The 21351-nt window shown below is 41.8% G+C and overlaps 1 protein-coding gene across 1 annotated transcript in view; it reads right to left on the bottom strand.

The window, feature by feature from the left end:
• Positions 1–805: 805 nt before the first annotated feature.
• Positions 806–21351, bottom strand: part of LOC115365853 (protein crumbs homolog 1) — a 29139-nt gene continuing 8593 nt past the window's right edge. The window contains exons 2-13 of the mRNA XM_030061049.1: positions 19462–20157; positions 18063–18258; positions 15589–15728; positions 14504–14689; positions 13642–13755; positions 9325–10290; positions 8067–8608; positions 6609–6774; positions 4581–5442; positions 3518–3634; positions 3090–3216; positions 806–1812 (exon numbers count right to left, since the gene is read on the bottom strand). Coding sequence (XP_029916909.1) covers positions 1594–1812; positions 3090–3216; positions 3518–3634; positions 4581–5442; positions 6609–6774; positions 8067–8608; positions 9325–10290; positions 13642–13755; positions 14504–14689; positions 15589–15728; positions 18063–18258; positions 19462–20157 — 4331 coding nt within the window. The 3' untranslated portion in view covers positions 806–1593. The remainder of the gene's footprint in view (positions 1813–3089; positions 3217–3517; positions 3635–4580; positions 5443–6608; positions 6775–8066; positions 8609–9324; positions 10291–13641; positions 13756–14503; positions 14690–15588; positions 15729–18062; positions 18259–19461; positions 20158–21351) is intronic.

Genomic DNA, 21351 nt, shown 5'->3' with positions numbered 1-21351 from the left:
ACAACAAAATGGCCAACAACAATAAGCTCCAATACCTGCATGAACTTGCCTTTCCATGGTGCAGCACTGCTTTAAAGGATCATACCAGTGATTTTTGTGAACCAATTTGGAAATCATGCAGGCATACCAAAGTTTTCACATCATACAATCAAAATCTCTCAATTTTCAAGTTTGAATTTTGGTTTGAAACAGTTAACTTATAATAATCTGCTTCTGCAGCTAATAAAGTCATCATCATTCATAAATCATGGAACTGACCATTAGCTGTGTAAACCAAATGTTTCCCAGCAGACTATTTATGTTGGTGGGGGAACAATTTTCACTCTGTCCACTTTCAAAGAGGCATCAAAACACAATAGTGCTGCTGTTTATCGGAAAACTAATGCGGATGACTTTATTACGGTGATGCACTGCAAAAAGTCAAGATCTTACCAAGATTATTTGTCTTATTTCAAGTCAAAATGTCTTATTTCTAGTCAAAATATCTCATTACACTTAAAATAAGACATGATCAGCTCAGAAATAACTTGTCTTTAGACAATTTTCACTTGTTTCAAGTGAAAATTTACTTGAAACAAGTTAAAATTTGCTTGAAACAAGAAACAAATTTTGCCAGTGGAACAAGCAAATTTTTACTTGTTCACTTGTGTCATAAGTATAATTTGCTTGTTCTATTGGCAAAATTTGTTTCTTGTTTCAAGCTAATTTTCACTTGTTTCAAGTACATTTTCACTTGAAACAGGTGAAAATTGTCTAAAGACAAGTTATTTCTGAGCTGATCATGACTTATTTTAAGTGTAATGAGATATTTTGACTAGAAATAAGACATTTTGACTTGAAATAAGACAAATAATCTTGGTAAGATTTGACTTTTTGCAGAGTGGAATAATGATGTGAAGAGAGTTTGAAGTCTCTGAAAGCTGGCTGGATAAAAGGAATGAAAAATGATGCTGGAGCTCTCGAATACGACTGCTTGCTTTGGGAACAGATCAGCAGAAATATGAAGTACATACAGGTGCATTTTGTAGATAAAATGCTAAACATGCAAAATCACTGGTGTGGACCTTTAAACTACAGCTCTGTACATGCAGGACTAGTATTATGTGGGTGGCTTAGCCAAGAAACAAAACTCCAAAAATGTCTACAACTTCACTAGAGATTACACCACCGCCTCCATTTTTCAAGACTGGAGGAAGAGAGAAATCATGCTTCTAGAGGACGAAAAAATAACTCAGACACCAATTTTTCAGTTACACAAAGTCCTCACATAATACTAGAGCCATGCGAAGAGGTCTTGAGATTGTCCTCAAGTGTCAGCTTTTCAGGGGGATCACAAGGGGCAGAGTGTCCTTTTGCAAACACTCGCCCCAACAGGAATGCCTGAGTAATGAAGAGAAGCCCGTCTCTCCCAGCCTCTGCACCTCCGAGGCTCAAACTGTAAACGTCAGTAGTTTTCCCCAAGCAAAGGGATCCAGCCATTGACCTATGCTCCAGGATCCAGCCCCTCAGGCAGGAGGCACCGCAGTAACAGCACACATCCTCTCTGGCCCTCAGATACTTCCAATCAATAGCTGTGAGGCAGGGTTGCAGACCTCAGATCAGCCTCTCCTCAGGGGGCACTTTGAGCACGCTGCCCATCTCCAGTCTTGCACCCGCAACCTCCTGGGCGCTGGGGCTATAGGTGCCTTCCGACTGGCGCTTCTTGCGCGCTGTCATGATGAGGAAGAACACGGCCAGGATGGCCAGCAGCGCGCACAGGGTGGTGAGGGGAATGGCCACCACCAGCCAGGGGACTCTCTCCTCTCTCAGTTTCTACAGCAGGAGAAAGGAAACATAGTGAATCACAATGTTGATTTCTTCTGCACAGACCCAAGTCACAGCAACATCTCCTCAATGTCTTGATGCTTATGATAATATTGTGAGGCTAAAATTGCCAGGATTTCTTTGTTACTAAATCCCATAGTATAACAAATACTATTTTTAAATGAGTTGAAATTTATGACTTTTCTCAGAATTTTTGTAACATTTTTTTTCGCAAATTTCTGACTTTATATTCTTTATTTTCTCATAAAGTTGTGATTTTTTCCTCATAAATTTATGAGGCTCTGTAGTTTTCTCCCCCCTGTGGTGTGTTTAACTCAGACTTTCAATGTGTAGATCTTTAAAAAAAAAAAAAAAAAAAAAAAACAGTTTTAATGTTTTGTATTCAATTTGATGATGCAGGCCTGTGTTGCTTGTTAGGCTTCATTAAAACCAATGTTAATGAAGGTTTTGGAGCAAAACTGTCATTTGTGTCATCTATGAAAAGGACTACTAGTTTCTACTAGGACCACTAGTGATCATACAACGAATGATTCTTGGGTCACAATTCAATTTAATCCTGATTCTTTGATTAATCAGGATTCAGTTATTAACTCCATCTTGTGATGCTGGTGTGTTTAATTGTGAAGGCCAAAATTCCCATAACACCTGAAAAATTTAAAGGGAAAAAAAAAAAAAAAAACTTAAAGTCAATTAATTCAGCTCCACTTGGTCTTACTTGTACAGATCAACACAGCAGGCACCGCACTTTGTGTTTTGTGGAATCAGTCAAAATGATCCCACTTATCTCTATCACATAAGTGCAGTCACAGCAACCTGTAGTGTTATGCCTAACTGTGAAGAGCAACTGTGAGACAAATCAAAGTGGCTTCTTCAACATTTTACTACTTTAGCAATACAATCAAATAAATTTAATTAAATTAAATTAATTGTATCTCAGATCTGTGCAAATGAAACAACCTGTTTGAAAAGAAATTAGGTGCATGACTACAAAGTAGCACTGGCCTTTTTTCTATATTTTCATCACAATCTATGAGCAAAACTGGTTGCTCAAAGATTGCAGGACTCCAGCTGTTACCTCTGCACAGTTCTGTTAGTGAAGTGATAAAAAATGTTTCAAAAGTTAGATTTTTGACATTAGGTTTCTCCCGTTCTTTCCTTTATTCCTGTTCTCCTGAATGATGAGTAGAGATTGCACAGTTAAAATGGAGAATCACAACCAGCATATATACCCAACCTGTATCAGCAAATATCTGCCAGTCACTTACACTGCTGTCACACAAAGCGCCGCTGAAGCCGGGCACACACACACACTGGAAGCGGTTGAGTCTGTCCAGGCAGGTTGCACCGTTGAGGCACGGGTTGGACTCACACTCATCTATTTCTGTCTCACATCTGAAACACATCACCAGGGCTTTAGCACAACTCTGACTGACACAGAGGCAGCTCCCAGACACACACACACACACACACACACACACACACACACACTCAACCAGTGTATTAGACAAGGCAAGCTTATTTATATAGCACCTTTCAGACCTTTCTTAATTAAACCTCCGTCTGGGACAGTGTCCTCAAGATATCTTACTTGGGTTTTAGTCATAAGCCCCCTGTTTTCAGCGACAGCAATGACTAAATAATCCTCTGCTTTTGTAAGAAACATGAAGTGCACTGTACATAGTGCTGCTCTCACCTGGCACCAGCGTATCCCGGCTTGCAGGTACAGTTGCCGCCGGAGATGCCCCCCACACAAACCCCTCCATTGAGACACTCTGTGTTTGCATCGCATGCCACAGGAGGGAAACGCCACCTATTGGATACACACAGATACTTTCTAATAAACAAGCTAATATATGATTCTATGGTTTTACCATACATCGGCTAATTTAAGAGCCATTCAGGTATTTTTTTTTTCTTTTTAAATGGAAAGTGCAGTAATCCAAAATGCTTTACTGCAATACAATGTTAACTCTCTGACACTTGAATGAAATTCCTTTTATTTCTTTCAGTAATGTTAAAAAAGCACTCCTTTGTCCAATGAAGATGCACTTTTTTGTCAGTCTCATCTCTATACTTCTCTCTATACTACTCTATATTTCATCACCAATTTCATAGGTGATGGTAGCAAAAAAATATGAACATACATATGCATATTTCATTTCCCCATTTCTTTTTCTTCTTTCTATCTTTTTGTCCTCTTTTGTATGAATTGCTTTTTTCGACCCATGTGCTAATTGAATCCACATGCCTATGCTCAGAATCGACTCACTGTCCACTTTTTGGCCACAAAATGATAATTGACTGAGGAAAGCAAACATTTCTCCGGGGACTATTTTCTGGCAGAGAGACTTTCAGTCCACCCAATGTCATGTCATCAGAACACAGTGCTGCTGCTTTTAGGAAAACTAATGTGGAAGACTTTATTACAGTGATGGAATGCTGGTGTGAAGAAAGTTTGAAGTCTCTCAGGGTTCATTTTTATATCATAGTTGAATGAATAGAAACCAGTGGCTGGATAAAAGGGAGGAAACATGATATTGCAGTTCTAAAATATGATTGCATGCTTGGGGAAAGATGAACAGAACCCTGACATACCGTACACCCATTTTGTAGTTTGGCCTATTATTATTATCACTGGTGCTTTATGGCCCTCTAAGTTCCTATGAAAACAAATATAAATTCCCAACTAAATGCCTATCAAATCAAAATGTCAGCATTAGCTTCCTAAATCCTCTGAGGTGTGGCTCAGTACTTACTGACAGCGCTTGCCGGTGTAGCCGGGCAGACATGAACATGTGTGAGTTCCCATGGATTCAAGACACGTTCCACCATTCACACAGCTGAACTCCAGACAGTTATCCACCTCATCCTGACAGTCCTTGCCTATGTATCCAGGCTGGCAGTCACACTGGTAGTCTGCCAGCAGGTCAGTGCATGCACCGTAGACACAGGGGCCTGACGAACACTCGTTTATCTCTGTCTGGCACACGTCCCCCTCCCATCCTGGGCTGCAGCTGCAGTTGAAGTCATTAAACTGGTCCAGACACACACCCTGGTTCAGGCAGGGTTGTGATTCACAAATCGGGGCACCGTGGCATCCTATGGTTGGCTCGTGCCCACCCCGCTTGGAGAACTGGCTCACCTGGGGGTGCACCGGTAGGTTTATGAGTGGCAGGTAGACCCCGCCCACTCTCACCTCTCCTAAACATCCTGTGAAGTTCTCAGCAAGCCACACGTCAGTATCATTGAGGAAGTTGAGATTGCCACCGAGGCCGTAGCTGCTGCCCGCTCTCTGCCCGTCCACGGTGAGGCGCCAGCGGGAAGTCGGCTCGGCGGGGTTGGCCATGGCCAGCTGGACGTGGTGCCAGGCCCCATCGGCGATGGTCATCTCGCTGGTGAAAGCCAGAAGCTCTGGGCCCGCCCCACTGCGGAGTTTGACCAGCAGCGTGGAGTTGAGTAGGCCCAGGCAGAGGACCTCGGCTCTGTTGGTGGCCCGCAACAAGACACCATTCTCATCCCGCGTTCGCACATCTATGGTGATGCTAGTTACAGGATCTACCAGGGAGCTGTTGGCAACGTACTGGAGAGCGTTGTCCTGAAATGTGGCTTCAGTTAAGCCTGAGAGAGTAAAAAATCAGATCCTAATATTAGGCATGTTTGAGATATATGCACTGCAAAATATAATCTGACAAGTCATTAACCGCAACCTGAGCAAATTCATTTGATTTGTTTCAGTAAACATGGCAAAAGGTTGATAGCAAATTAGCAAAAAATACCAGAATATTAGGAAAGAAAGGAAAGAAACTAGCAAAGAAATACCTCAAAATTATCCGTTTTTTTTTTTTCTTAAAGAAAAATATATTTAGTAAGTAAATGAATAAAAAAAAAATAATGACCATTCCAGGAAAATTTGCAAAAAAGTATAAATAAATAAATAAATAAATAAATATTTAAAATTGCAAGAAAATTGCAGCAGAATTACTGAAAAAAAAAAAAAAAAAAAAAAAAAAAAAACCAACATCAAACCACCCATCCAAATTTTGCTCAGTGGATTAAATAAAACAGTTTATGTTGAGACATTTATATACACAGAAACATGACTATTTCTGAGAAAACTGACACTGCATTTTGCATTGATCTCATTTGTAGGAGGGAAATCTGCTGTATTGCTCTACAGCACAAAACAGGAAGAGGGCGCTGTTTTTTCAGAGCAAACAGAGCCAACCTTTTCAGAATGGAAAAACCCCAGCAAGCTTATACTGCTTGGTGAAGGGGAGCAGAAAGCAACAGGGTTTATGGGAAATATGGCTTTGATTTTGAGAAATACTAGCATTACCAACATGACTACTGTGACATCTCATCTCAGTGGTATACAATAATCATAGCAAAATATTACAGTTTGAAAAAGATAAAGCTTTGCCTTCTTGGAAGATAGTGATACCTGTTTCCTCAAAATTCCTGAAACATGTGAAACTGCTTGGAAACAAATGGGAAATATGTTTTGTATTGTTTAAAATCATCAGCTGTTGCTGTATCTGTCAAAATAATTGTTTTTTTTTTTTTTTTCCATTTTGTGCACATCTTAGTTATGTTATAATATGCTCTATTTTTGGATAAGGACAATCTACCAAGACTTTCAGGTCTTGGTAGGTGGATCTGTTTTCCTAATGAGGTTTTTGTTTATCCTTGTTCTCATTACAAGTTAATACGTCATAATGTGGGTGCTGTGAAGCCCCTCAAGACTGTAATCGTGAAGCGAAAGCAAGAGTGAAAGGTGCACTCACACTCGTAACCATCCAGGAGGTCAACACACTTAACTCCGTCAAAACAAGGGCTGTCGACACACCACAAACGCATCTCACAGATCCTGCCTGAGAAGTTCAGGGGGCAGTTACACTTGAAGTCATTCCAGGTGACTTGACACTGTCCCGCATTCAAACAGGGCTCATCCTGTGGAGACACACATGCAGATGGATGGATAGATTAGAAGAGCTCTTGAAAAATCTCTCACCTGATGTGACCGCAAGGCTGCAAGCTGCAGAGAGGATTGAGGTTTCACTTAGGGATCATGAGAGAGATCATGGGGATCACAGAGATCATGGGCAATCAGGGCTAGATCAGCGTTAGCAGTGAGGTAGTAATACACTATATTACTCAGCAAAGGCTATCAGACAACATTTGCAAAATTAAGAGCAATGCCACAGGAGAACCTTTTCTGGTTCCACAAAGAACCTTTTAGACATGAATTTTTGAAGAACTGTTTCTTCAAATGGTTCCAAGGTGTCTCCAGAAGCCATTAAAACAGTTATTTAAGTTACAGTTAAGTAACAGTTATGCAATGGTTACGTCAAAAAAGAGAAAAGGTTCATGGCCTGACTACAAGTTGTGTGTATGCTAAAAAAAAAAAAAATGTTAATTCTCATTTATTCAAGAAACAAGGTGTCAGGTGGAACTGAAAATAGTACTTCACAGTAGTCCTACAGGTAAATAACATACCAGTGATTTTGCATGTTTAGCCTAATATCTACAAAATGTATATGCTTCATGTTTCTGCTCTTGTATTATAGAGCTCCTATATAATTTTTACTACCTTTTTATCCAGGCATTAATTTCCGTTCATTCCAATATAATATGAAAATGAACTTCACACTTTCTTCACAGCAGTATTCCATCACTGTAAGTCATCCACATTAGTTTTCCTAAAAGCAGCAGCACTGCTGTGTTTTGACAATTTGAAATTTGGCAGAGTGAAACTGTATCTCCACTGGAAATAGTCCCTGGGGAAATGTTTTCCTTCCACAGCCAATTATCAGTTTTGTGGTTTATGAATGTTGACGACGCTGTTAGCCACAGAAGCAGAACATTATAAGTTGTGCATATCAACCAAAAATTCCAATTTCAAATAGAGGGATTTTGATTATATGTTGTTAAATCTGTAGGATTTGCAAAATGGTTTGTTGCAATGTAAAATGTGGGTAAATTGTAGTAAATGGGCCAAAATATATTGTGTTAAACAGTAAGTTTATTCATCATAGTTAAAGGTTCATTTGAGTTTCAGTCTCAATTTGTCATTGACAAACACTGAGTCCTTGGATTAGTCAACAAGATTAAAACAGGTGGCAGGATTCATCAGTGGTTGCCCTTGGACAAGTCAGGTAGGGTGAGGCCCCCAGAAGAAGTTTGCTGAGGGCCCCAGAAAGGCTAGGATGGGTTCTAGAGTATCATCAATTATTCTACTTTACCTTGCATGTGTCATCACTGTGGCATCCTTCCAGCACATTCTCCGCTGTGATTGAGCGGTAAACCTCCACTTCCTCTGGGTGATCTCCGATGGTCAGATGCTTGCTGTCCAGGTGAATGTCCTGCAGGCAGCCTTTGAAGTTTCCCCCCCAGGAAGAGACGCTCTGACCCACAGGGAGCCCTCCGATGTATGCCACATCCCCCGCCTCTACGCTCACATTCCCTAAGGCACGATGATTCCCCGCCTTGGGGAAGACCATGTGGCCGTAGCGCACCTTTACTGTCACCAGCTCGTTGTGACCAGCAGTGACAAACTTGGCCTCTGACAGCAGTGTTGTGTGGGGGCTATAGATGGCAACGGTTCCCTCCTTTAGATAGATGGTCAGGTAGGCTCTTCCTTCTCGGCGAAGCTGCAGGAGCAGACCGCTGTGTTTGAGGGAGCGCATTAAGAAGGATATCGTGAAGTTGTCCCCATGGGTCTCCAAGATGTTGAAGGAGGCAAAGCTGCTTGTGTTCTCATGACTGAAGGTCCAGGATGGATACTCTAAAAAAGGCAAACAGAATTTTGTCAACAACATAACAATGGACCAGATGCAGGAGGCAACGTATTCAACATATATAGCAACATATATAAAACAAGATTTCCTTTTATTTTTGTTTATATCCACCAATCTTATTTTGTCTGTACCCAAAGATGTCTGGGATTCACAAGTGTTTTCTTATTTTTGCTTTTCTCTTAGGTAAGAGAAAATTTGACTGGTCAAGAGTGCTCTTACTGTTCTACCTAAGAAAGAATTTCAGAACATATAATCAAAATCACTTTACAAATTTGAAGTTGAAACAGCCATAAACCACAGACCTGATGATTGGCTGTGGAAAGAAAACTAATACAAGGAAAACTAACGTGGACAACTTTATAACGGTGATGGAATACTGATGTAAAGAATGTTTGAAGGCCCTGAAAGTTCATTTTCATTTCATGGTGGAATGAATGGAAACCAGTGGCTAGATAGAAGGTAGGAAAAATGATTTTGAAGATTTTATGTATACCTTGATGCTTAGTGAAAAGAAATGAAAGAATGAGAGAAAGAAATGTCAAGTATATACATTCTGTAGAGATGGTGCTAAACATGCAAAATCAATTACGGTTAATTTTAACTATTTCTAATTCTAATGGACGCTTGAAGACCTCACTTTAACAATCACTGATATAAAAGAAAGCCAAAAAGCTGTTCATCCCTTTAACATGAGTTCATTTACCTTCCTCACAGCTTTCCCCATAGTAGGGCCGGTGGCATTCACAGCTGGCACGAACCCACATGTCCACACATTTCCCACGTTGCGAGCAGGGGTCAGCCAGGCACCAGTCTTTCTTGATGCATCCCAGTTCCATGCCAAGGTTCTCCTCTCTGATGAGGTCTTGAGGCAGCAGCAACCTATGATCAACTTGAAGGTCCTCCATGCAGCCAATGAATCCTGTCCTGCTGACTGTGTGGGCCAAATACTCCTTTGGTGCCCCTCCAATATACAGCTCCCGAAGGGAGCTGGGCTGGAGGAAGAAGAGATGGTTGTGGCCTTCATTCTTCACTGTGCACCCTTTTGAATCCTCACATCCTGGCCCTTGTATAACCAGAACCAGCTTCTCGTCCATGGTCACAGTAGCCTGGTGCCATTTTCCATCATTAACTGGCTGAGGGTAGACAACCTGCAGCACCCTCCCTGCCTTCATCCTAGCATGGACAAAGCCTTTCACTAGCTCCAGGGACACAAAGCTGTCCATGGTGCCCCGGTAGAACAGTACCATATCAGGCAAGGTGCTCTTGAATTGCAGCTGAAGGTGGAGTCCCTGGCCAGGCTCATGGTGGTCAGTCTCTCGCCGACTCCTGTTCCCAGAAGCAGGCAGCTGGACATGGACGTAGCCCTCGGAGTTAAAGGAAAAGGTGGTGGAGGTGTTGCAGCGTTCCCCAGTCCAACCAGGCGGACAGAGGCAGGTGTAGTTGTGTGCTCCAACATCGGTCAGCACAGGGACACAGGTAGCCCTGTGTTGGCACTGGTGCTGTTGGCAGCCGACCAGGCGTACATCACAGTTGTGTCCACCCCAGGGATCCTCACCAGACTGTGGTTCAGGGCAGTGACACCTGTAGGAGTTGGCGGCGTCTTGGCATGTGGCACCATTCTGGCAGGGATCACTCTCACACTCGTTGATGTCCACTTCACAGTGCACGCCTGCATGGAGGATAATATAGTGCTACAGAGAATGACATTTACAAAGTACTACACATAAGACGTAACAGCCAAGCAGTTTGATTTAATCATACTGATCCAGCTCCCCGTCACAACAATGTTTGTAGTGCCTATGTGTATTTGAATTTTGCATTTACTGTATTGTATTATGTGGTATTTAATAGAGAGCTTTCTTCATGTTTGAGAACAGTGTGTGCCTTGGTCATTTTCTAAATTGAAAATGTTTAGTTTACTTTTTTCTATAACATTTTTTAACCTGTAAGTTATGTAATTTGTCTGCATCTGATTACAACCACTGCCTGATGACCTGATTTTGGCACTACCTTTTTAGATATATGTATCATGGATTTATTGTTATCTTAATGCCTGACGAAGGTCCTAACCTGACCTAAGCATTGCATTTCTGATAAATAATGAGGCACCTGTGACCAAGATTCTTCTAAATGAATCGCAGTGGTAATAAGTTGTAATTTATGTCGTTTCACAGAGCCATCTTTACAGAGACTGTGTCTGGAATGACTTAATGAGACACAAAGTTAAGTAAGCACACAAGCAGATAGATGCACACAGCTATGCACACACACAGAGGTAGCAAGGAGATTTCCATCATCATCATTTGCAGATGAGGAAATGACTGCAGAAAATGGCCAATAATTACAAAGCAGCAAATTCGATTTGCAGTCTTCCTTAACACAATTACACCCATGTCTCTTGTACATTGATTGGATCAGCTGGAAATGTTGGCAAATAAACTTGCTTACTCCTGTGACACAAACAAATTCAGATTAGCTATCTGTAGGTTTTGGATTCAGACGTCGAGCAATGATTGGAACCTCTTCATCAAGCCGCATTCAACATTGAGCCCTGGCAACAGCAGTCAACTTGCATTAACATAGTCCTTTAAATTAGTCTACACCAGAGAAACCCTACAGCTGCTTGTCCTCTTGCTGCCAAGACTCCACCCCCACACACATAAAAATGCACTCTAACACACAACTTTCTTTTTTAATGTAGCATTAAAATTGCTGCACCGTACTGTACCTGGTAGCCCCCGAGGCCCACAGCAGCACAGCAGCAGCAGCAGCAGCAACCTTCTTCCCCCCATGATCCACTGAGTCAACAGCCAACTCCTCACACTAGCAGATGACAGAAGTGACACAAGCCGGTCCTCTCTCCTCCTCCCTCCCTCCCCCCCTCACTCTCGCTCTCTCTCTCACCCTCTCTCTTTCTTGCTCCCTCCCTCCCTCTCTCCCTCTCTCTCTCTATCTATCTAGCTTACAAAGCAGAACTGCCTCTACTCCTCCACTCTCTGCCAGACATATAGGCAGGAGTGATTACAGGCAGCCTTGTCCACCTTTTCTTTTTCCTCCTCCCTCCGTGCTTTCCCTCCTTCTATCCACCTACCCACCCACCCTTCCCTCCCTCCCACCCACCACCCTTCTCCTCCTCCTCCTCTTCCCCCTCCTGTCTGCAGCCCAGCCCTGGCAAGGCGGTAAGCCTCCAGCCTCCAGCTGGCTCCTGTCAGTGTTGACAAGAGGAATGCAGCGCTGCAGTCCCTCCCTGATCGATGTGCCGGCCTGTGGATGCCCACTAGCGGCAGGAGTTATTATAATGAACAGGAGGGAGGTGCTGGAGGTAGGGGGCTGCTGCCTGGCCTGGCCTGAGTAGAGCTGGACCGATATGTGGGGCCGATACCAGTATTTACTGTAGGCTTGATCAAAACTACACTGTTTGTGTGTGGTCAGCCCTTAATCTGAATTGCTTAAAATAACACATATTGATCAGATTCCACACAAGTATATTTAGCTGTGTTTTATTAGTAGCAGTATTACTAGTAGTGGTAGTTGTAATGACAGTGATAGTAGTAGCAGTATTAGAAGTATTGTCGTTTCAATGGAAAGTGCTGGTGTACTGCAGTCTAAATGCTGTCCCACAGGCTTTTTCACCCAGACTAAGAATAAAAATTTAAAGGCACTTGAAAGCATGAAAGCAGTGAACTTTAATTCTTTGAAACCTAAGACCCCGTGGATGGTGGCTTATATTTCACCCTCTTAAAATTCACTTTCATTGTTTTCCTTTGTTTTGTTTTTTTTTTTAAATAATTTTTGGGGGGCGAATCTTGGTCATTAATTAATTAAATAATTAATTAATTTTAAAAAATGTGTTGTAATTTAATTTTAAATCTAGAATAATAATCATTCTAATTAATAGTTTTTTAAAAATATTTTTATACTAATTTGTTTGGTAATTTTAACAAATTTTCTTGTATTTTTCTTTCTAATGTTCTGATATGTATGTTTTCTTGTAAGTTCTTGTAAGGTCTCTTGCTAATGTGAATTTCTTTGAAATATGCTCATTCCTATTATTTAAAAGAAATCAAGTGAATTGCAGGCGTTAAAGGGTTTAAAGAAACTGACTTCCTGTGTAAAATATATGCTGTGGCCATGTTTAGTCCAAAAATACTGTTGGGGCCATTGGTCATCAACAACCCATATAGGGTGGGTGCGACACCCCCTCAGCATGGCCCAAGTGGAGTGAGGTGGCCATAAGAGGGGCTCATCTAAATTGGCTTAGAAGCCAGTTATAGTGGCGACCACCTAATGCAAAGTCAACCTCTTGCACACCTGCTATAGAAAGTTAATAGGATCATATTTTTTGCGGATTTTCCCTCTATTTTTGGATTTTTGGCTGCTGTTGCACAACTGTGGTATGTTTACTCTGCAGCAAACCAGAGCGATGAAATACAGCTCATTTGGAAAAAGGTTCTTGTTTTTCATATCTTCTTGTAACCATCAAGCCTTAATTAGGCACATAAGCAGCTTTGCTGTAATCTCCCCTCCCCCTGATACATTTCTTGAGAGACCCCCGATAATGCCCAAGCTGGACAGCTGACATATGGCAGCTTGTATTGGCTTTGTTGTTTTCTGCTATGTTCCTCCATACCATATGTCCTCTCATCCCCTCCTATCTCTCACTCTGTGATAGGCGCCACACAGCGTGACCATAATACTATTAGCCAATTAGGTTCTCGTTTTGTTGCTGAAAGATTTTGGCCGAAATTCCTCACTTCTAAGTCCAAATTGTGTGCTTCAAGGTCAGGGTTTTGGTGTGACTCCCCCTGTTTTGAGTGATGCAGCGACAAATCTCCTCTAATGAGGAGTTAAAGCCTTGGCAGGCGATGAGGAATGATCGTCAGGAGCAGGATTAACCCTTTATTGTTTCGCCAAGGAGATTCCGGGATCTGGCCGGGGGGTTATCTGTCTGAACTGGCTGATACTGAGGAAGAGCAAGTGAGCCAAGGTGTTTTGTTTGGAGATAAAGAGTGTCTCCTACCTGTGAAGCCGTCTGGACACACACACTGATAAGAGTTGACCAGATCCTCGCAGCTCCCTCCATGCTGACAGGGATAAGATGCACACTCGTCCACATTCACCGAGCAGTTCTCCCCTGTGAGAGGAAACCTTTGTCACTTCTCACTTCAACATGTAGGCATGAGGACATACATGTGTGAGACTAAACCAAGTTTATCTGTTCAAAAACATCACAAATCACTGTTTGAAATCTATTATTGTGCTATTTGTTTCTAGAGTACGCACAGAAAAATAACAGTTGTAAAATGGTTCTTTAAAAGACCATGTGGTTCCATAAAGAACCATTATCTACAAAAGAACTACTTTATATAATAGATGGACCCTCACTTGAAAAACAGTGTCATTCATTGAAGCTATTGGGCTCTACGAAGTACTATTACTATTTTGAAAAAACCTTCTTTAGACAACTTGTTTTGTTTGTTGTTAATGTTCTTAATCACCATCTCACAACTCTTGGATGGACCTTGGATGGAAGAAATAATTCCTCAAAGAACAGTGATTTTTAAAGGTTCTTTGTGGAATCAGAAATGGTTCTTATATCACCATTATGAAGAACTGGTTTTGGTTTCAATTGACACTTTTTTTTTTTTTATCCCCCCCCCCCCCCCCCCCCCCCCCCCCCCCCAAAAAAAAAAAAAAAAGAATTAACTGAAATTTCCATGAAGCTTTGCTCTTCTGTTTTCTTTGAAGAATCCATTGCTGGTACCTAAAAGAACCGCTTTTACAGCTCTTTGAGGTTCTTCTGAACTCTTGAGCAACCATTTTCAGTTCAAGTTGGTACCTATTTGTGTGTGTGTGTGCTATAGAAGTGTAAAAGGTCTCACCGGTGAATCCTGGAAGACAGCGGCACATGAAGCCAGCTGCCTCCTCATAGCTGAAATTGGCTTTGCTAAGTTCAGGCAGCGTTCCGTAGTTCAGGACATCTGAGCGCTGGAAACATTCTCCTCCATTCTCACAAGGATTCAGCTCACACTCATTTATATCCACCTGGCAGTTCTCCCCCTCATAACCTGCACAACCACACATATGGACAGTGTAAAAGTTATGAATCCACCAGTGAAATTTACATAAGGTTATCATTTACATTGATTCTGTGTGACGGAAGGACATTTAAGGATACAAAATGCATCATTTAGTTGTTACAGGCAAATCTCTTCCTCCCTCTCTCTCTCTCTCTCTCTCTCTCTCTCCCTCTCTCACACACACACACACACACACACACAAGGAATTATGACAGAAAAAATCACAGTAAAACTGCACACGTCTGCATGTTTTCCTGTTGCAATGTGCTCACACATCACTTTCCATAATTCAACACAGCCCTAAAAGATTTGAATAATGACATACTGCTGTTTCTATCATCCCTCCACCCTGAAAGACAGCATGGTGCAAGAGCTCACCTCTGTACACCTGTGTTGTCCTCTGAACTCCAGCCTCATAATCTGCAACTCTAGGCTGCTTGATGTATATGTGGGAAACCAACCCCAAGAAGAGACTCTTTATGTGTGCATCTTCTTACTAGTGATTTTATGATAACTGCCTGGAGACTAGCATGCATTTGATTTCATGTTTGACAGTGTAATGTGTAGAAACTGAGCACTTCAACCACTGGGGCTCTTGCTTTTTTATTGAAAATTAAGTAATGTGTTAAAGTGTTAAGTAAAATTAAGTAAAATTAATAGTAGTGTTCAGATGGTAAAACATGCGACTATAATGCAGTGTAACATTTAGATGATGAGTTCAAGGCCTACTAGCCTGATATTCAGACTTCATGACCATTCCACTGTCACTCCGTTGTTTACTGTGAAATTGCCCCTCGTTAGCTGATTTCTGTAGGCACAGGGAAACTGAAAGCAAAAATTGTCATCAGCATCAGCCATGCTGGTGGAACCGGTGTGTGAGTGTGTACCTGGCCAACACAGACAGCTGTACTGGTTGATCCCCTCCAGGCAGGTGGCTCCATGCTGACAGGGGTCGGAGGAACATTCAGGAATATCCTCTTCACAGTGGTCACCCACGAAGCCCGTCCCATCACAGTCACACTCGTAGCTGGCAAACAGTGGACAGAGATATTAGACTCCTTACACTGTAGAGGTTAGTGGATTTTGGAGATCTATGAAACAACCTGTCAAATGGCACACGACCAACAGGAAATACAACCCTTATTTTTTTCTTGTTTTTTTTTTTTTTTGTTTTTTTGTTTTTTTTTTGTGTGTGTGTGTGTTGTCGCAACATTGGCTTATACAGAAACTGGGTCAAGGATCATTTTTTAAGCTGAAATTATTTGACCAAAAAAATGGTTTTCTGGTATCAAGGAAAATACTAGACAAGGAAAAGCATATGGCAAACAAACTTTCAATCCCAAGGATAATAAAAACAATTTGTACCAAATTTATCACATATTGAGATAAATAAAGAGAGCAATAGCGATCATAAATCCATCCCAAGGTGTCAGCTGTTCCCTCCTTAACCTCAGACCAAAAGCCTCCATCATTCTCCCTGTTCCCATCTGTTTGTTTTGCTACCAGGTATTTACAACACCCACCCTCATCTAATGACTCATCACCATGACCAACAGTAAGTGGATTAAAACTTATCCCTGGTCAACTTTAATGTCTGCCATGAGGTCGCAGTTTGGCACAGCACCCTGCTGGGTGACGCATTGGGCTTAAGCTTACAACTCAACTTGGGTGGGAAATTGAAACAGAGGCTGAGAGAAGAAGGTACAGAAATTAGGATCAAACCAATATGTAGGTTGATTTTGCTGTTTGCCTTTATTAACAACTGCATTTCAAACTGTCAGTAACCGTGTTTCCATCCACCTATTTTTATTCGCATTTTCAAAAACTGCAAAAAAAAAAACTTGGATGGAAATGCGAGAAATTCGAAAAACGGCCGAAAATTCGCAAAAAAAGTTTTTACGCTTGGAGGGGTGGATTTCTCAGCGTATCGATAAAAGAAAATGCGACTTTTTGCTGTGGAAACAGGTTTTGTGAATAAACGATGACTGGACCGGATACCACGTCACACTTCTACGCTACAGTCTTATTATTAGTTATTATTATTATTATTATTAGTCTCTTATTCCTTATTTAGGATGGTTCGGTACGAAGTTAGCGCTGCCAAAATAGTAAGCAGACTTCTCCCAAGAGCCGACAAGTTCAGCAGGAATCTGTCCCTGATCAGCTGTTGAGTGTCAGCTGAGTGTTTGTTGTTGTTCAGTGGACACACAGACACTATCTTATGGCATCATCTCACGGCGCACTCTCCTCTCAATAATCGCAAAACAAAACTAATGGAAACAGGCATAAATTCGCATTTTCTTTTACGCATTTTGACAAAATTCGCTCAAAAATTTCAATATATTTGGATGGAAACCTGACTAGAGTCCCCCAGTTTCAGTGTGATGAAGGATCCACTATTTCTCCAGCCAGTCTGACTCAACATATGCATCTAACACTAATTTTATTTATTTATTTATTTATTTATCAGATTCCACTCAAGTAGGGTTTATGTTATATCATTTAATATCATCCTCACCTAAAGCAAAATTGAACTTCCATGCTGCTATGGGCTGCTAATCCACAATACTGTATTTATATCTCTCCACTCATTTCCATAACAAAACAGCTCCCAATATAAAACTTTTAGTACATAAACAAATGCAAACAAAGCAAATTATGACAAGTCATGGCATCAATTTTTTGAGGAACTTTAATGGCTCCTGAATGGGAATTGAATTGGAAAGTATCGCCTGCAGGAAACTTCAGCACTGTAACTTTACGCCAGGAAGAAATTACCTGATATTTTCACAGATAACTATAATTACATGAAAAAATGATACTGTGACTTAAGGTTTTTTTGTTGTTTTTTTTTTTTACAGTGGCACATTGGCATGTTTGTGTTTGTTTATTCTCTAAATGTGTCATTTTTAAGCAGTTTTGCTGTGCTATGGAACTGAATGGAGAGACACAAAAACAGTATTCTGGATATAGACAGAGATCTTTTGGCACCATATGAACTCATATTACACCCAAGAACTGTGCAACTCAACACTACCAAAGATCAATTTTGCTTTAAGGGACCTACCTAAAAGCCACCTAGGAATGTTATTATTAGTATTTCTTTCAGTAGCTCTCAGTAGAGAGTTTTAATGTCCAGTGATGATCTCACTTGCCATTTCAGAGGCATATCCACACTGACGAAATGTAAGTATGACCACATACTTTTCCTTGACATTTCCGGGACTGTTGGCACAAAGTATCATCTACTGCTTCAGTCTAAACACATGTACCTGCCTTCAAAAACATACATCAGTCTATTTGTGTTTGTGTTTACCAGTAAGTGTGACCACAGCATGCATGCCAGTGTGAGTTCTCCTACCTGTTGACAAGGTCTATGCACCTGCCCTCATTCAGACAGGGCATGCTGGCACATTCGTCGATGTTGACCTCGCAGTCTCGGCCCTGGAAGCCAGCCACACACTCACATGTGTACATGGCAACATGGTCTCGGCAGGTGGCGCCATTCTGGCACGGATACACCTCGCATTCATCGATCTCCACCTGGCAGTTAATGCCTTCAGGGAACAGTAAGGGAAAGGTGTTGGGCTGAGCCAATCAGATTAGCAATGCACACAATGATCACAGCACACGTACAGATACAACATAGTAGCAGCCAGAGCCTCGGCTGCAGAGCCTTAGCTGCACAGCTGCACTGTGTCAATACAAAGGATGTCCAGCTAGTAATGGTAAAAATGTGGTAACCTATGGTAAAGAATAAAAGGTATTGTAAGGTAAGGTATTGTATTTGATTCAATTAATTGCAATTCACTCCTCCATCCTTGTCTGTCGTGCTGATTTTTTTTTTTCTGATTTTTTTTTTTTTTTGTCTGTCTCTGTTGGAGTGAAATGTCTCTTCTTTGTCTTGCCCACAGTTTTTTGTTCTTCTACCCTTTTTCATTGTTTTTTTAATCACCTGCACAGTATGGGAAAATAAGTGATTCTCTTTCCCAGGTCATCAAATACAGCAGCTTGGCCTTTCTCTTCTGATACTGACACATCAGGCTGAGATGCATCGAGCTTTCTCACTTTTATCACGTCAGTGTCAAATGCTGACATCACGTTATGCATAAAAACACTTGGTTAAACGCAGAATGAGTAGTGTCTGTTGCAATTTGTAACCACAACATTCAAAGCTGGCCGCTTCTCCCTGGCTGAGCTAACCACCAGCAGCAAGTTTTCTTTTCCTAGGATGGTGACAGAAAGCAACGCCCGCTCAAAATGTAATACTGCCATCCTAGGAAAAGAAAAATTGCCCCCCCCCCCCCCCAGCTGCTACAGAAAACGAGATTCACTCTCGTTGGGGAACAAGCTTTGTTCGCTTGATGTTTGGCCTCATTAGATTTCCTTTTTTTTTTTAGCTTCCTATTAGATGTCGTGCTATTGATCTGGCACTGTGTGCTGCTATTGGCTGGGAGCTACACATCCACTGCCCAAAGGCCGATGCCCAGAAGAGTCCCGAGCTCAGCAAAACAAGAAAATCCAGGCAGGGGGCAGGGTCTCTGCAGATACACACACCAACACACCTATGGTCACAGAATTGATGATTGAGAGGGATAATTTTTGAATGAGTCTATACATTGTTTTTTTTAGGAAAATCCTACTTGTTCTGCGTTTAGGTTTAGGAAAAGGTTAGGTTTGGGTATAAAATACACATGGTTAAGGTTAGGGAAAGGTTAGGTTTAGGCAACAAAATAGAAACTGGACACGAAAGCCCCTACCTTTGAAGCCTTGCACACAATCACACCAGTAGTGATCCACCTTATCCACACAGGTAGCGTTGTTTTGGCAGGGTCGCGAGGCACACTCATTGATATCCAACTCACAGTGGGAGCCTTGAAAACCAGGCACGCAGAAACACTGGTAGGCGTTGAGCCCATCTTTACAAATGGCCCCGTTCTGACAGGGCCCAGACTGGCACTCATTTATGTTCTCCTCACAGTGTTTTCCTTGGTAACCGGCGACACACTGGCACTGGTACCCAACATTAGGGACATCGATGCAGGTGGCACTGTTCTGGCATGTCTCCTCAGAGCAAAAGGTGATGTTATCCTGGCAGTTCTCCCCTCCCAGGCCATAGGGACAGTGGCAGGAGTAGCCACTGACCCCGCTGACACAGTGGGACCGGACACCTTCACAAGGGTTGCTCTGGCATTCATCCATAACCTGGGTGCAGTTGGGTCCTGTGATACCATGTGGGCAATGGCAGATGAACTCCTGTGTCCCGAGGGTGCCAGTACAGTTGGCACAGGGTGCTAGTTTGCAGGGGTCGTAGAGCTCATCACAGTTCTTGCCCATGTACCAAACCGGTTCACTGGGGCACAGGCACATGTAGTCACCCATGTGGTCGAGACAAGTGGCCCCGTTTTGACAGGGAGACAAAAGACACTTGTCAGCTGAGGCTGTGCACACTAGCCCTAGAGGAGGAAAAAACAGATGGTATTAAAGCTGCTCTAGGTAAGAGTTTATGTAAAAATACACTCATCTTATTTGCGTCACCTTCGTCTAAAACACAGCACAGAAAATATTTCACTTGACTCATTCTCCAGCACTTCTCTAGCCCCTCACAAGCCGAGACATTCATTCATTATTAATGAGCTGCTGGCTGCTGCTTGGCTGGTAGTATCACTGGCTCCACCCTCCTCCCTGGCATAGAGTGGCTGATGCCTCACAGGGCTGATAAACCCTGGGCTAATGCAAATTTAAAGAATCATATCAGTGTTTTTAATGTATGAATGTTTGCTACAATTTATTCACATCTTACATTTCAACAAACCATTTTGCAAATCACAGTGGTAGTAAGTGGTAGATTTTGCTACATTGAAATCACTCGATTTTAAAATTTTGAGATTTGGCTGAAACACCTACTTTATAATGTTCTAGGTACCTAGAACATTGTGGTAGGTAGCGGGCTGTCAAATACCACGGCTTGCTCATGCCCTTCAGTGTCTGATACAGATGCAAAAGGCACCGATTAAAAGTCAAAAGCAACCTCTGGCATCTGTATGAGACGTGGAGGATGGTGATGTAGTGTAAAGAGCAAGAAATAATCACACATATGAGACTGCCACATTCCATTATTTCTAAACATTACTTCTCCTATAACCTTAACCAAGTGCCTTTTGTATCCCTAAACCTCACCTTTCGCTGACCTTAACCAAGTGGGTTTTATGCACAAACCTAACGTCTCCTAAACCATAACAAAGTGCTTTTGGTGCCTAAACTTAACCTTTCTCTAACCTTAACCAAGCGGTTTTGTTGCCTGTTTTTATATTTATTTACCGTATTTCACCAATTAATCGCCCGGGCATTTAATACACAAAATCAACTTGGACCCTGGGCGTTTAAAAGAACCAGGCGGCTACTGGCTGCAGGCCTTTATTTATTTTTGCACAGACCTGCACCAGGCCATTATTGTGATGACAGTTACTGTCCAACATATTTACAGTCAGTCACTTTATGATTACGGTACACCCTTTTTTCTAACGTTAGCTAGCACTCTTATTTTGACAGAAAACGGAAGTGCTGCACAGTTATTGTGCAGCTAACTGTTTACTTCTGCAAAAATAAGGTGAATAGCCTTATTTTGGGTTTACCTCAATATAATGCAA

Source organism: Myripristis murdjan, chromosome 9 (genome assembly GCF_902150065.1).
Source record: "Myripristis murdjan chromosome 9, fMyrMur1.1, whole genome shotgun sequence".
NCBI lineage: Eukaryota > Metazoa > Chordata > Actinopteri > Holocentriformes > Holocentridae > Myripristis > Myripristis murdjan.
This window is presented reverse-complemented; position numbering and strand designations above follow the sequence as displayed.